The sequence below is a fragment of the Eutrigla gurnardus genome (genome assembly GCF_963514095.1).
Source record: "Eutrigla gurnardus genome assembly, chromosome: 4".
NCBI classification, from domain to species: Eukaryota; Metazoa; Chordata; class Actinopteri; order Perciformes; family Triglidae; genus Eutrigla; species Eutrigla gurnardus.
The window spans coordinates 27,976,113-27,989,811 of record NC_139918.1 but is presented as its reverse complement, the minus strand read 5'-3'; the positions used below and the strand labels follow the sequence as shown (position 1 = coordinate 27,989,811).

At 37.2% G+C, this 13,699-nt stretch overlaps 3 protein-coding genes across 3 annotated transcripts; all 3 read left to right on the top strand.

Moving 5' to 3' along the window:
* Window positions 1-750: 750 nt before the first annotated feature.
* LOC311011791 (solute carrier family 22 member 13-like) lies at window positions 751-4,462 on the top strand (the record flags this gene model as incomplete). The annotated part of the gene is made up of 10 exons (XM_084006919.1): window positions 751-1,125; window positions 1,206-1,309; window positions 1,852-2,006; window positions 2,325-2,493; window positions 2,581-2,701; window positions 3,217-3,311; window positions 3,428-3,513; window positions 3,754-3,835; window positions 4,068-4,274; window positions 4,393-4,462. The coding sequence occupies 10 exons, from the start codon at window positions 751-753 to the stop codon at window positions 4,445-4,447; spliced, it is 1,449 nt and encodes a 482-aa protein (XP_083863045.1). The 3' UTR covers window positions 4,448-4,462.
* A 989-nt stretch (window positions 4,463-5,451) lies between these two features.
* LOC311011997 (solute carrier family 22 member 13-like) lies at window positions 5,452-9,162 on the top strand (the record flags this gene model as incomplete). Its single annotated transcript, XM_084007257.1, has 8 exons — window positions 5,452-5,826; window positions 5,907-6,010; window positions 6,553-6,707; window positions 7,026-7,194; window positions 7,282-7,402; window positions 7,917-8,535; window positions 8,768-8,974; window positions 9,093-9,162. 6 exons carry the CDS (start codon window positions 5,452-5,454, stop codon window positions 8,013-8,015), a joined length of 1,023 nt encoding a protein of 340 aa, XP_083863383.1. The 3' UTR covers window positions 8,016-8,535; window positions 8,768-8,974; window positions 9,093-9,162.
* Window positions 9,163-10,714: 1,552 nt separating this feature from the next.
* LOC311011790 (solute carrier family 22 member 13-like) lies at window positions 10,715-13,627 on the top strand (the record flags this gene model as incomplete). The annotated part of the gene is made up of 8 exons (XM_084006918.1): window positions 10,715-11,089; window positions 11,170-11,273; window positions 11,816-11,970; window positions 12,289-12,457; window positions 12,545-12,665; window positions 13,181-13,275; window positions 13,392-13,524; window positions 13,607-13,627. 8 exons carry the CDS (start codon window positions 10,715-10,717, stop codon window positions 13,625-13,627), a joined length of 1,173 nt encoding a protein of 390 aa, XP_083863044.1.
* Between the last annotated feature and the right edge of the window lie 72 nt (window positions 13,628-13,699).

Here is a 13,699-nt window from a genome sequence, read left to right as displayed (position 1 = left end):
GAAGGCGCAGAATCAAAATCTCGTGCTTTAGGAATGCACACCCTTGTGTGCTATTCCTGTTCGGAAAAAGAGCAGAAGCGAAAAAACGGCGCCACTTTCAAACTCCAGCCATTCAGGCAAGTTTCAACTGAGGTCAAACACAGATATGCATGTTTTAACAAGAGAAATTGCGATTTCCAGGTGATGACTCCTTTAAAAAAACACTTTGTAACCTTAATAAGAATAGTGCTTTACTATAATTATTGTTGCAACCTGAGCTCCCCATTGACAATCTGTTGCAGACCTAAAACTCATCTGTTCAGACTGCACCGTGGTGAATTAAAACCTTCAAATCAGTCTTTGTCTCTTATTGTTGTGAAATGTAGCACTTGAAGCAACTCAGCGTATCTGCTAACTTGATCTACTTGAATGATTTGTTAAATTTTGGTGATGTAACTTAATTGAAAGTCACTTTGGATAAAAGTGTCAGTTAAAAATGCATATATTGCCTTAAAATGGGAGACAAACAAATAAATGAATGTGGTCAACTATGTGCATAATTAACAATTTGTTTGACTCTTTGATGACGTACTAATAACTTCTTGAGTCATCGTATAGTATTTGTTAAAAAGGTCAGACCTTCAATCAGATCATTTACCTTGTGTTCTTGAATATAGTTCTGTTAGGTTAAACATTGATGGATATTGGTAAAACCTGCGGTGCCTTCTAAAGGAGATAAAAGGAGCTCAACATAAAGGAGATAACATCAACATGGCTGATTTCGGAGAGATCCTGAGATATATCGGAGAATTTGGATTATTCCAGCAGCTCAATCTGTTTGCACTTTGCTTTCCATATTTCCTCCAGTCTTTCCTTTTTGCAAGTTTTCTTTTTCTCCAGTCTGATCCGGATCGACACTGTAACACGGACTGGATCCTTGAGGCCGACTCTAACCTGTCCACTGAGGAGCAGCTGAACCTGACTCTGCCCCGGGAGGACGATGGGACCTTCAGCAGGTGTCGCATGTTTGTCCCCGTGGACTGGGACATCGGTGCCATTAGGGAGTACGGACTCAACGAGACCACGGGGTGCCAGACCGGATGGGTGTACAACGACACGCTGTACGAGGCCACCATAGTCACCGATGTAAGTCACGAGACAAGTATTACAAATAAATGCAAACATTAATAATTTGCCTTCATGGAACTCTGTTCTTTTTTTAACAGTTTGATCTCGTTTGTGGAAACGCCAACTTTGTCAAAATGATACAAGCAGTGTTCATGGCTGGTGTTCTTGTTGGTACACTCATATTTGGTCCTTTTGCTGAATCGTAAGTATTTCATACAGGAATGAATTGTGGGCTTTTTTGACTATGAAGTGAAGAAAGAAAATGCAATTTGGTAAGATTCGTACCATCTAAAATTACAGCAAATTTATGCTTCCACAAATACAAAGAAAAAACAAATATGTGTGATCTGGTTATATGTTGATACCAGAAAAAAGAATTCTTTGTATTTTATATAAAATCTGCTACATTATGTTCCACCTGACTATTCTGTTTAACTCGGTCACCATACAGAAGCTGCATACTCTTATTCCAGCTCTATTTTAACTCTAAAACGATTGTAATCTTCACATAGACATTTCATCTGGCAGTTTGGGGACCAGATAGGAGGCGAGTCCCCACAATATGATGAAATCTACTCGAGACAAACACAAATACCTAAAAATGCAGCATTGTGATACTGACTGTTGTGTTGCATTGACTGGGTGAACATAATGTTAGAGTGTTTGTTTACATTGATGCCAAACAATATGATTGATACCATCTACCAGTATCTGTAGAACTTTGTCCATCTCTTTCTGTTGCAGGTTTGGTCGCAAGCGAGCAACTCAAATTCCAGCAGTTGCAATAACCATATTTATTGTAACAACAGCCCTAAGCCCCAATGTTTACTTATATTTAGTATCTCAATTCTTGGTGGGAATCGGAGCTGGAGGATATCGAATCAACTGTATAATACTGGGTATGTATTCTGACTTTATACATATTTATTATGAGAAACTCACACAAAGGCTGTTTGTATTGGAAAATGACAGTTGCCATCTTTGTTGCATGAAAAAGAAGCTGTAAAGAAGGGATTGTCTGATCTTACGTAGCCAATGTTAGCATGTCTGGCTAATCAGCTTACCACCACAGATCGAACAAAATCAAACAGTATTTTTGATCGTAGTTGATATATTTTCTGATTTGTCTGATCATTTGAGTTGTTTTTCAATAAGACCTTTAAATCTTTCGCCACCATTGATTTTACAACCAATGTTTTTCATTTTCCCGATTGCAGCCACTGAGTGGATCGGGCCAACCAAGAGATCGTTGGGATTTTGCGTGGCTCAGCTGTTTTCTGCAGTGGGACAGTGCATCCTCGCCGGTGTGATTTATGGCATCCGAAACTGGAGACTGGCTCAACTAGTAACCGTGGCTCCATTTGCAGTTATCAGTATCTACATATGGTGTGCATGAACATTTTTTAAATTTTCTTTTATTGTTTGACTTGTAAGTTACTGTTGTTAAAAAGCCACTGTCCTTGTTTCTACCAGGTTCATTCCCGAGTCGGCCAGATGGCTGTTAAGCAGAGGAAGGACAGAAGAGGCCAAACAGCTGATTGTCAAGGCAGCAGCCATCAACAAACGCACCGTTCCAGACTCTCTGTTGGACAACGTACTGAAACTTAAAGCTTGTGTGACATGAATCCAACAAGAATAACAGGATAAAAATATATGACTAATTTATAAAACTTGGAAAGATATTTAAAAAATAATAAATACATATTTATTATGTATGTATCATTTGTGTAGACTATTAATTTCAGTGGATATTAATACTTATTTTGATTCAAATTCCATTGCCTACTCATCAGTTGCATTTTTATTTTTCATTTGATACTAATTTAATTGCTTATTAATATATCAAATCACTTTTTTCAAGCTGATTTAATTGTGTAGTTAATCATTTTTTGGTCAATTTTAGTTCAATGATTCCGTTCTTTTTTTTCTTTTTTGTTTTGTTAACAACGATTAATTCATCTTGAAAAAGCTGTTACTATTAGTATGAGTTTAGTTTTTTTTTTATTTTATTTTTTTACTTATTCTCAGTTAAATATGAAGTGCCTCTTATTGAAAGGTAATAATTTACTATAATAAAATAGTAATACATTATAATAATTTTTCCTGCAGATTGAAATGAAAGATCCCGTGCACAAAGGAGGTATACTAATTATTCTCAGATCGCCTCGCCTGACCAAATATTTCTTCATTATATTATTGGGATGGTAGGTTGAAATATAAATTAAAAAAAAATATTGTGATGTAGAAGACATTCATTATATTTGTATCGTTCATGTTCAATTAGCCAAGTTTTAATGCAGGACATCTTCTGTTTCTTGAGGTTTTCATTGAACCTCGCCTTCTACAACCTGTACTTTAATATGGAAAACTTCGGCATGAACGTCTTCTTGACACAGGCGTTGTTTGGTGCTACTGAAATACCAGCAATTTTATCCGCCATGTGGCTGATGGAGGTTTGTGGAAGAAGACTTTCACTCATATCAACACTTCTCACAGGAGGCGTCTCTTGCATATTTATTCCTGCTGTTCCTCAAGGTAAACCATTTGACTTTGTAAGCAAAATGACAATTCAGTTTATGTGAAGTTTAATGTTTTTTTGTTGTTTTTATATCTTCTCAGGGTATGCTATTGCTGTTACATGTTTAGCTATCACAGCTCGTTTTTTCCTGACCTGGGCTGGTGCTGTATGTGGTGTCTACATGCAGGAGTTGTTTCCCACATCTGTTAGGTAGATGTTCACAGTTTATATTTTTGTCTTTTTGTGCAAACTTTCATGACCAGGGCGAAGCAGCATTTAAAAATACAGTAAATCACTTCATTAGCCTGCTCAGTGCCTTGACTAATTACAAGTGAAAGGTTAATACATTGAGTGTTTAAACACACTAAGAGTTAGCAAATTGGTTGTTAGCTATTTGATCAATATGTGGAAGTGTTATAACTGTTATAATGCCCCCTTTCAGACAAACAGCCACAGCTTTAGGATCCATGTCAGGGAGAGTAGGTGCATTACTAGCTCCACTGCTCAACCTGCTGGCCGTGTACCACTGGGTCATACCCACCACGGTCTACAGCAGCCTGACACTGGCCAGTGGAGCTCTCTGCTTCCTGCTTCCCGAGACCAGGAGGAGAGAGCTTCCTGAATCAGCCGATGAGGCCGAGGACAACAGGTGAATATGCTCCATCATATTTATCACTAGACAATTCTCTTATATGTCCTCCTTTCATCAAGGATAGATCTTAGTTGTGCATCTGAATCTGTTTTTTTTCCTGAAATTTGTCTTTCAGAAAGGACGCCTCCACAAGGACAGAAAGTCTCAATCAACAGTCAACCAAGTTATAGGTTATTCTTTAGAAATGCGTAATGTATTTGCAATACATCATACAATACATCACTCATCAGTAGTGCACACCTTCCTTCCATGGGGTCCCATGTTAAGCATTGGGTACAAGATCATTAACATGTTGAAACAATACTATTACTACATCACTGATGTAGTGATAGTTTTGTATGTCGAAAAAAGTCATAGTATAGATGTCGTAAAACGTCACGAATAAGTCGTAGTATAGCATATCGAAAAAAAAAATCATAGTATAGTATGTCGGAAAAAGTCCTGAAAAAAGTCCTAGAATAGTATACCGAAAAAAGTCCAGAAAAAAGTCACAAAATGATTTAAAGTATAGTTGTGTCCAAAAAAGTAATGAAAAAAATCATATTATGTTGAAAAAAGTCACCCGCTAAGATCAGACTGTCAGCATTTAATTCTATTGTTGTTTTAACTGCTGTTCAAAAAAACACTTTGTAACCTTAATAAGAATAGTGCTTTACTATAATTATTGTTGCAACCTGAGCTCCCCATTGACAATCTGTTGCAGACCTTAAAACTCATCTGTTCAGACTGCACCGTGGTGAATTAAAAACATTTAAATCAGTCTTTGTCTCTTATTGTGGTGACATGTAGCACTTGAAGCAACTCAGCGTATCTGCTAACTTGATCTACTTGAATGATTTGTTAAATTTTGGTGATGTAACATAATTGAAAGTCACTTTGGATAAAAGTGTCAGTTAAAAATGCATATATTGCCTTAAAATGGGAGACAAACAAATAAATGAATGTGGTCAACTATGTGCATAATTAACAATTCGTTTGACTCTTTGATGACGTACTAATAACTTCTTGAGTCATAGTATAGTATTTGTTAAAAAGGTCAGACCTTCAATCAGATCATTTACCTTGTGTTCTTGTATATAGTTCTGTTAGGTTAAACATTGATGGATATTGGTAAAACCTGTGGTGCCTTCTAAAGGAGATAAAAGGAGCTCAACATAAAGGAGATAACATCAACATGGCTGATTTCGGAGAGATCCTGAGATACATCGGAGAATTTGGATTATTCCAGCAGCTCAATCTGTTTGCACTTTGCTTTCCATATTTCCTCCAGTCTTTCCTTTTTGCAAGTTTTCTTTTTCTCCAGTCTGATCCGGATCGACACTGTAACACGGACTGGATCCTTGAGGCCGACTCTTACCTGACCACTGAGGAGCAGCTGAACCTGACTCTGCCCCGGGAGGACGATGGGACCTTCAGCAGGTGTCGCATGTTTGTCCCCGTGGACTGGGACATCGGTGCCATTAGGGAGTACGGACTCAACGAGACCACGGGGTGCCAGACCGGATGGGTGTACAACGACACGCTGTACGAGGCCACCATAGTCACCGATGTAAGTCACGAGACAAGTATTACAAATAAATGCAAACATTAATAATTTGCCTTCATGGAACTCTGTTCTTTTTTTAACAGTTTGATCTCGTTTGTGGAAACGCCAACTTTGTCAAAATGATACAAGCAGTGTTCATGGCTGGTGTTCTTGTTGGTACACTCATATTTGGTCCTTTTGCTGAATCGTAAGTATTTCATACAGGAATGAATTGTGGGCTTTTTTGACTATGAAGTGAAGAAAGAAAATGCAATTTGGTAAGATTCGTACCATCTAAAATTACAGCAAATTTATGCTTCCACAAATACAAAGAAAAAACAAATATGTGTGATCTGGTTATATGTTGATACCAGAAAAAAGAATTCTTTGTATTTTATATCAAATCTGCTACATTATGTTCCACCTGACTATTCTGTTTAACTCGGTCACCATACAGAAGCTACATACTCTTGTTCCAGCTCTATTTTAACTCTAAAACGATTGTAATCTTCACATAGACATTTCATCTGGCAGTTTGGGGACCAGATAGGAGGCGAGTCCCCACAATATGATGAAATCTACTCGAGACAAACACAAATACCTAAAAATGCAGCATTGTGATACTGACTGTTGTGTTGCATTGACTGGGTGAACATAATGTTAGAGTGTTTGTTTACATTGATGCCAAACAATATGATTGATACCATCTACCAGTATCTGTAGAACTTTGTCCATCTCTTTCTGTTGCAGGTTTGGTCGCAAGCGAGCAACTCAAATTCCAGCAGTTGCAATAACCATATTTATTGTAACAACAGCGTTAAGCCCCAATGTTTACTTATATTTAGTATCTCAATTCTTGGTGGGAATCGGAGCTGGAGGATATCGAATCAACTGTATAATACTGGGTATGTATACTGAATTTATACATATTTATTATGAGAAACTCACACAAAGGCTGTTTGTATTGGAAAATGACAGTTGCCATCTTTGTTGCATGAAAAAGAAGCTGTAAAGAAGGGATTGTCTGATCTTACGTAGCCAATGTTAGCATGTCTGGCTAATCAGCTTACCACCACAGATCGAACAAAATCAAACAGTATTTTTGATCGTAGTTTATATATTTTCTGATTTGTCTGATCATTTGAGTTGTTTTTCAATAAGACCTTTAAATCTTTCGCCACCATTGATTTTACAACCAATGTTTTTCATTTTCCCGATTGCAGCCACTGAGTGGATCGGGCCAACCAAGAGATCATGGGGATTTTGCATGGCTCAGCTGTTTTCTGCAGTGGGACAGTGTATCCTCGCCGGTGTGATTTACGGCATCCGAAACTGGAGACTGGCTCAACTAGTAACTGTGGCCCCATTTGCAGTTATCAGTATCTACATATGGTGTGCATGAACATTTTTTAAATTTTCTTTTATTGTTTGACTTGTAAGTTACTGTTGTTAAAGAGCCACTGTCCTTGTTTCTACCAGGTTCATTCCTGAGTCGGCCAGATGGCTGTTAAGCAGAGGAAGGACAGAAGAGGCCAAACAGCTGATTGTCAAGGCAGCAGCCATCAACAAACGCACCGTTCCAGACTCTCTGTTGGACAACGTACTGAAACTTAAAGCTTGTGTGACATGAATCCAACAAGAATAACAGGATAAAAATATATGACTAATTTATAAAACTTGGAAAGATATTTAAAAAATAATAAATACATATTTATTATGTATGTATCATTTGTGTAGACTATTAATTTCAGTGGATATTAATACTTATTTTGATTCAAATTCCATTGCCTACTCATCAGTTGCATTTTTATTTTTCATTTGATACTAATTTAATTGCTTATTAATATATCAAATCACTTTTTTCAAGCTGATTTAATTGTGTAGTTAATCATTTTTTGGTCAATTTTAGTTCAATGATTCCGTTCTTTTTTTTCTTTTTTGTTTTGTTAACGATTAATTCATCTTGAAAAAGCTGTTACTATTAGTATGAGTTTAGTTTTTTTTTTTTAGTTTTTTTTTTTACTTATTCTCAGTTAAATATGAAGTGCCTCTTATTGAAAGGTAATAATTTACTATAATAAAATAGTAATACATTATAATAATTTTTCCTGCAGATTGAAATGAAAGATCCCGTGCACAAAGGAGGTATACTAATTATTCTCAGATCGCCTCGCCTGACCAAATATTTCTTCATTATATTATTGGGATGGTAGGTTGAAATATAAATTTAAAAAAAATATTGTGATGTAGAAGACATTCATTATATTTGTATCGTTCATGTTCAATTAGCCAAGTTTTAATGCAGGACATCTTCTGTTTCTTGAGGTTTTCATCGAACCTCGCCTTCTACAACCTGTACTTTAATATGGAAAACTTCGGCATGAACGTCTTCTTGACACAGGCGTTGTTTGGTGCTATTGAAATACCAGCTATTTTATCCGCCATGTGGCTGATGGAGGTTTGTGGAAGAAGACTTTCACTCATATCAACACTTCTCACAGGAGGCGTCTCTTGCATATTTATTCCTGCTGTTCCTCAAGGTAAACCATTTGACTTTGTAAGCAAAATGACAATTCAGTTTATGTGAAGTTTAATGTTTTTTTGTTGTTTTTATATCTTCTCAGGGTATGCTATTGCTGTTACATGTTTAGCTATCGCAGCTCGTTTTTTCCTGACCTGGGCTGGTGCTGTATGTGGTGTCTACATGCAGGAGTTGTTTCCCACATCTGTTAGGTAGATGTTCACAGTTTATATTTTTGTCTTTTTGTGCAAACTTTCATGACCAGGGCGAAGCAGCATTTAAAAATACAGTAAATTACTTCATTAGCCTGCTCAGTGCCTTGACAAATTACAAGTGAAAGGTCAATACATTGAGTGTTTAAACACACTAAGAGTAAGCAAATTGGTTGTTAGCTATTTGATCAATATGTGGAAGTGTTATAACTGTTATAATGCCCCCTTTCAGACAAACAGCCACAGCTTTAGGATCCATGTCAGGGAGAGTAGGTGCATTACTAGCTCCACTGCTCAACCTGCTGGCCGTGTACCACTGGGTCATACCCACCACGGTCTACAGCAGCCTGACACTGGCCAGTGGAGCTCTCTGCTTCCTGCTTCCCGAGACCAGGAGGAGAGAGCTTCCTGAATCAGCCGATGAGGCCGAGGACAACAGGTGAATATGCTCCATCATATTTATCACTAGACAATTCTCTTACATGTCCTCCTTTCATCAAGGATAGATCTTAGTTGTGCATCTGAATCTGTTTTTTTTTCTGAAATTTGTCTTTCAGAAAGGACGCCTCCACAAGGACAGAAAGTCTCAATCAACAGTCAACCAAGTTATAGGTTATTCTTTAGAAATGCGTAATGTATTTGCAATACATCATACAATACATCACTCATCAGTGGTGCACACCTTCCTTCCATGGGGTCCCATGTTAAGCATTGGGTACAAGATCATTAACATGTTGAAACAATACTATTACTACATCACTGATGTAATGATAGTTTTGTATGTCGAAAAAAGTCATAGTATAGATGTCGTAAAACGTCACGAATAAGTCGTAGTATAGCATATCGAAAAAAAAAATCATAGTATAGTATGTCGGAAAAAGTCCTGAAAAAAGTCCTAGAATAGTATACCGAAAAAAGTCCAGAAAAAAGTCACAAAATGATTTAAAGTATAGTTATGTCCAAAAAAGTAATGAAAAAAATCATATTATGTTGAAAAAAGTCACCCGCTAAGATCAGACTGTCAGCATTTAATTCTATTGTTGTTTTAACTGCTGTTTAAAGGAGTCATCACCTGGTTTTATACGTATCCAGCCCCCCTTGGATCGCTTTGGATCAATTCGTAAAACTTATTAGAAAAAAAAAAAAAAATTTTAATCAAACATTGAGCTTGTTCTGACCCTTTTTCGTACCGCGATTTTATCACGCGAGATTACGCGCAAGGTTTTGACTGGTCCGGATGTGCATTGTATAATATGTAATGAGGCGCACGTTGATTCGCCGCAGGAAGGACAGAGCCGGGGGGGCTTGCCTGCATGCAGACTCCAAAACATAATGGCGGCGCTTCGGCGATTTCAGGTAGCGGACGGGGCGGGGTTGGGTGGTGAAAGAGGGGTGGGCTTATGCAAGTAGCCGCCACGGTGACGTCACCGAAGGCGCAGAATCAAAATCTCGTGCTTTAGGAATGCACACCCTTGTGTGCTATTCCTGTTCGGAAAAAGAGCAGAAGCGAAAAAACGGCGCCACTTTCAAACTCCAGCCATTCAGGCAAGTTTCAACTGAGGTCAAACACAGATATGCATGTTTTAACAAGAGAAATTGCGATTTCCAGGTGATGACTCCTTTAAAAAAACACTTTGTAACCTTAATAAGAATAGTGCTTTACTATAATTATTGTTGCAACCTGAGCTCCCCATTGACAATCTGTTGCAGACCTAAAACTCATCTGTTCAGACTGCACCGTGGTGAATTAAAACCTTCAAATCAGTCTTTGTCTCTTATTGTTGTGAAATGTAGCACTTGAAGCAGCTCAGGGTATCTGCTAACTTGATCTACTTGAATGATTTGTTAAATTTTGGTGATGTAACTTAATTGAAAGTCACTTTGGATAAAAGTGTCAGTTAAAAATGCATATATTGCCTTAAAATGGGAGACAAACAAATAAATGAATGTGGTCAACTATGTGCATAATTAACAATTTGTTTGACTCTTTGATGACGTACTAATAACTTCTTGAGTCATCGTATAGTATTTGTTAAAAAGGTCAGACCTTCAATCAGATCATTTACCTTGTGTTCTTGAATATAGTTCTGTTAGGTTAAACATTGATGGATATTGGTAAAACCTGCGGTGCCTTCTAAAGGAGATAAAAGGAGCTCAACATAAAGGAGATAACATCAACATGGCTGATTTCGGAGAGATCCTGAGATATATCGGAGAATTTGGATTATTCCAGCAGCTCAATCTGTTTGCACTTTGCTTTCCATATTTCCTCCAGTCTTTCCTTTTTGCAAGTTTTCTTTTTCTCCAGTCTGATCCGGATCGACACTGTAACACGGACTGGATCCTTGAGGCCGACTCTAACCTGTCCACTGAGGAGCAGCTGAACCTGACTCTGCCCCGGGAGGACGATGGGACCTTCAGCAGGTGTCGCATGTTTGTCCCCGTGGACTGGGACATCGGTGCCATTAGGGAGTACGGACTCAACGAGACCACGGGGTGCCAGACCGGATGGGTGTACAACGACACGCTGTACGAGGCCACCATAGTCACCGATGTAAGTCACGAGACAAGTATTACAAATAAATGCAAACATTAATAATTTGCCTTCATGGAACTCTGTTCTTTTTTTAACAGTTTGATCTCGTTTGTGGAAACGCCAACTTTGTCAAAATGATACAAGCAGTGTTCATGGCTGGTGTTCTTGTTGGTACACTCATATTTGGTCCTTTTGCTGAATCGTAAGTATTTCATACAGGAATGAATTGTGGGCTTTTTTGACTATGAAGTGAAGAAAGAAAATGCAATTTGGTAAGATTCGTACCATCTAAAATTACAGCAAATTTATGCTTCCACAAATACAAAGAAAAAACAAATATGTGTGATCTGGTTATATGTTGATACCAGAAAAAAGAATTCTTTGTATTTTATATAAAATCTGCTACATTATGTTCCACCTGACTATTCTGTTTAACTCGGTCACCATACAGAAGCTGCATACTCTTATTCCAGCTCTATTTTAACTCTAAAACGATTGTAATCTTCACATAGACATTTCATCTGGCAGTTTGGGGACCAGATAGGAGGCGAGTCCCCACAATATGATGAAATCTACTCGAGACAAACACAAATACCTAAAAATGCAGCATTGTGATACTGACTGTTGTGTTGCATTGACTGGGTGAACATAATGTTAGAGTGTTTGTTTACATTGATGCCAAACAATATGATTGATACCATCTACCAGTATCTGTAGAACTTTGTCCATCTCTTTCTGTTGCAGGTTTGGTCGCAAGCGAGCAACTCAAATTCCAGCAGTTGCAATAACCATATTTATTGTAACAACAGCCCTAAGCCCCAATGTTTACTTATATTTAGTATCTCAATTCTTGGTGGGAATCGGAGCTGGAGGATATCGAATCAACTGTATAATACTGGGTATGTATTCTGACTTTATACATATTTATTATGAGAAACTCACACAAAGGCTGTTTGTATTGGAAAATGACAGTTGCCATCTTTGTTGCATGAAAAAGAAGCTGTAAAGAAGGGATTGTCTGATCTTACGTAGCCAATGTTAGCATGTCTGGCTAATCAGCTTACCACCACAGATCGAACAAAATCAAACAGTATTTTTGATCGTAGTTGATATATTTTCTGATTTGTCTGATCATTTGAGTTGTTTTTCAATAAGACCTTTAAATCTTTCGCCACCATTGATTTTACAACCAATGTTTTTCATTTTCCCGATTGCAGCCACTGAGTGGATCGGGCCAACCAAGAGATCGTTGGGATTTTGCGTGGCTCAGCTGTTTTCTGCAGTGGGACAGTGCATCCTCGCCGGTGTGATTTATGGCATCCGAAACTGGAGACTGGCTCAACTAGTAACCGTGGCTCCATTTGCAGTTATCAGTATCTACATATGGTGTGCATGAACATTTTTTAAATTTTCTTTTATTGTTTGACTTGTAAGTTACTGTTGTTAAAAAGCCACTGTCCTTGTTTCTACCAGGTTCATTCCCGAGTCGGCCAGATGGCTGTTAAGCAGAGGAAGGACAGAAGAGGCCAAACAGCTGATTGTCAAGGCAGCAGCCATCAACAAACGCACCGTTCCAGACTCTCTGTTGGACAACGTACTGAAACTTAAAGCTTGTGTGACATGAATCCAACAAGAATAACAGGATAAAAATATATGACTAATTTATAAAACTTGGAAAGATATTTAAAAAATAATAAATACATATTTATTATGTATGTATCATTTGTGTAGACTATTAATTTCAGTGGATATTAATACTTATTTTGATTCAAATTCCATTGCCTACTCATCAGTTGCATTTTTATTTTTCATTTGATACTAATTTAATTGCTTATTAATATATCAAATCACTTTTTTCAAGCTGATTTAATTGTGTAGTTAATCATTTTTTGGTCAATTTTAGTTCAATGATTCCGTTCTTTTTTTTCTTTTTTGTTTTGTTAACAACGATTAATTCATCTTGAAAAAGCTGTTACTATTAGTATGAGTTTAGTTTTTTTTTTATTTTATTTTTTTACTTATTCTCAGTTAAATATGAAGTGCCTCTTATTGAAAGGTAATAATTTACTATAATAAAATAGTAATACATTATAATAATTTTTCCTGCAGATTGAAATGAAAGATCCCGTGCACAAAGGAGGTATACTAATTATTCTCAGATCGCCTCGCCTGACCAAATATTTCTTCATTATATTATTGGGATGGTAGGTTGAAATATAAATTAAAAAAAAATATTGTGATGTAGAAGACATTCATTATATTTGTATCGTTCATGTTCAATTAGCCAAGTTTTAATGCAGGACATCTTCTGTTTCTTGAGGTTTTCATTGAACCTCGCCTTCTACAACCTGTACTTTAATATGGAAAACTTCGGCATGAACGTCTTCTTGACACAGGCGTTGTTTGGTGCTACTGAAATACCAGCAATTTTATCCGCCATGTGGCTGATGGAGGTTTGTGGAAGAAGACTTTCACTCATATCAACACTTCTCACAGGAGGCGTCTCTTGCATATTTATTCCTGCTGTTCCTCAAGGTAAACCATTTGACTTTGTAAGCAAAATGACAATTCAGTTTATGTGAAGTTTAATGTTTTTTTGTTGTTTTTATATCTTCTCAGGGTATGCTA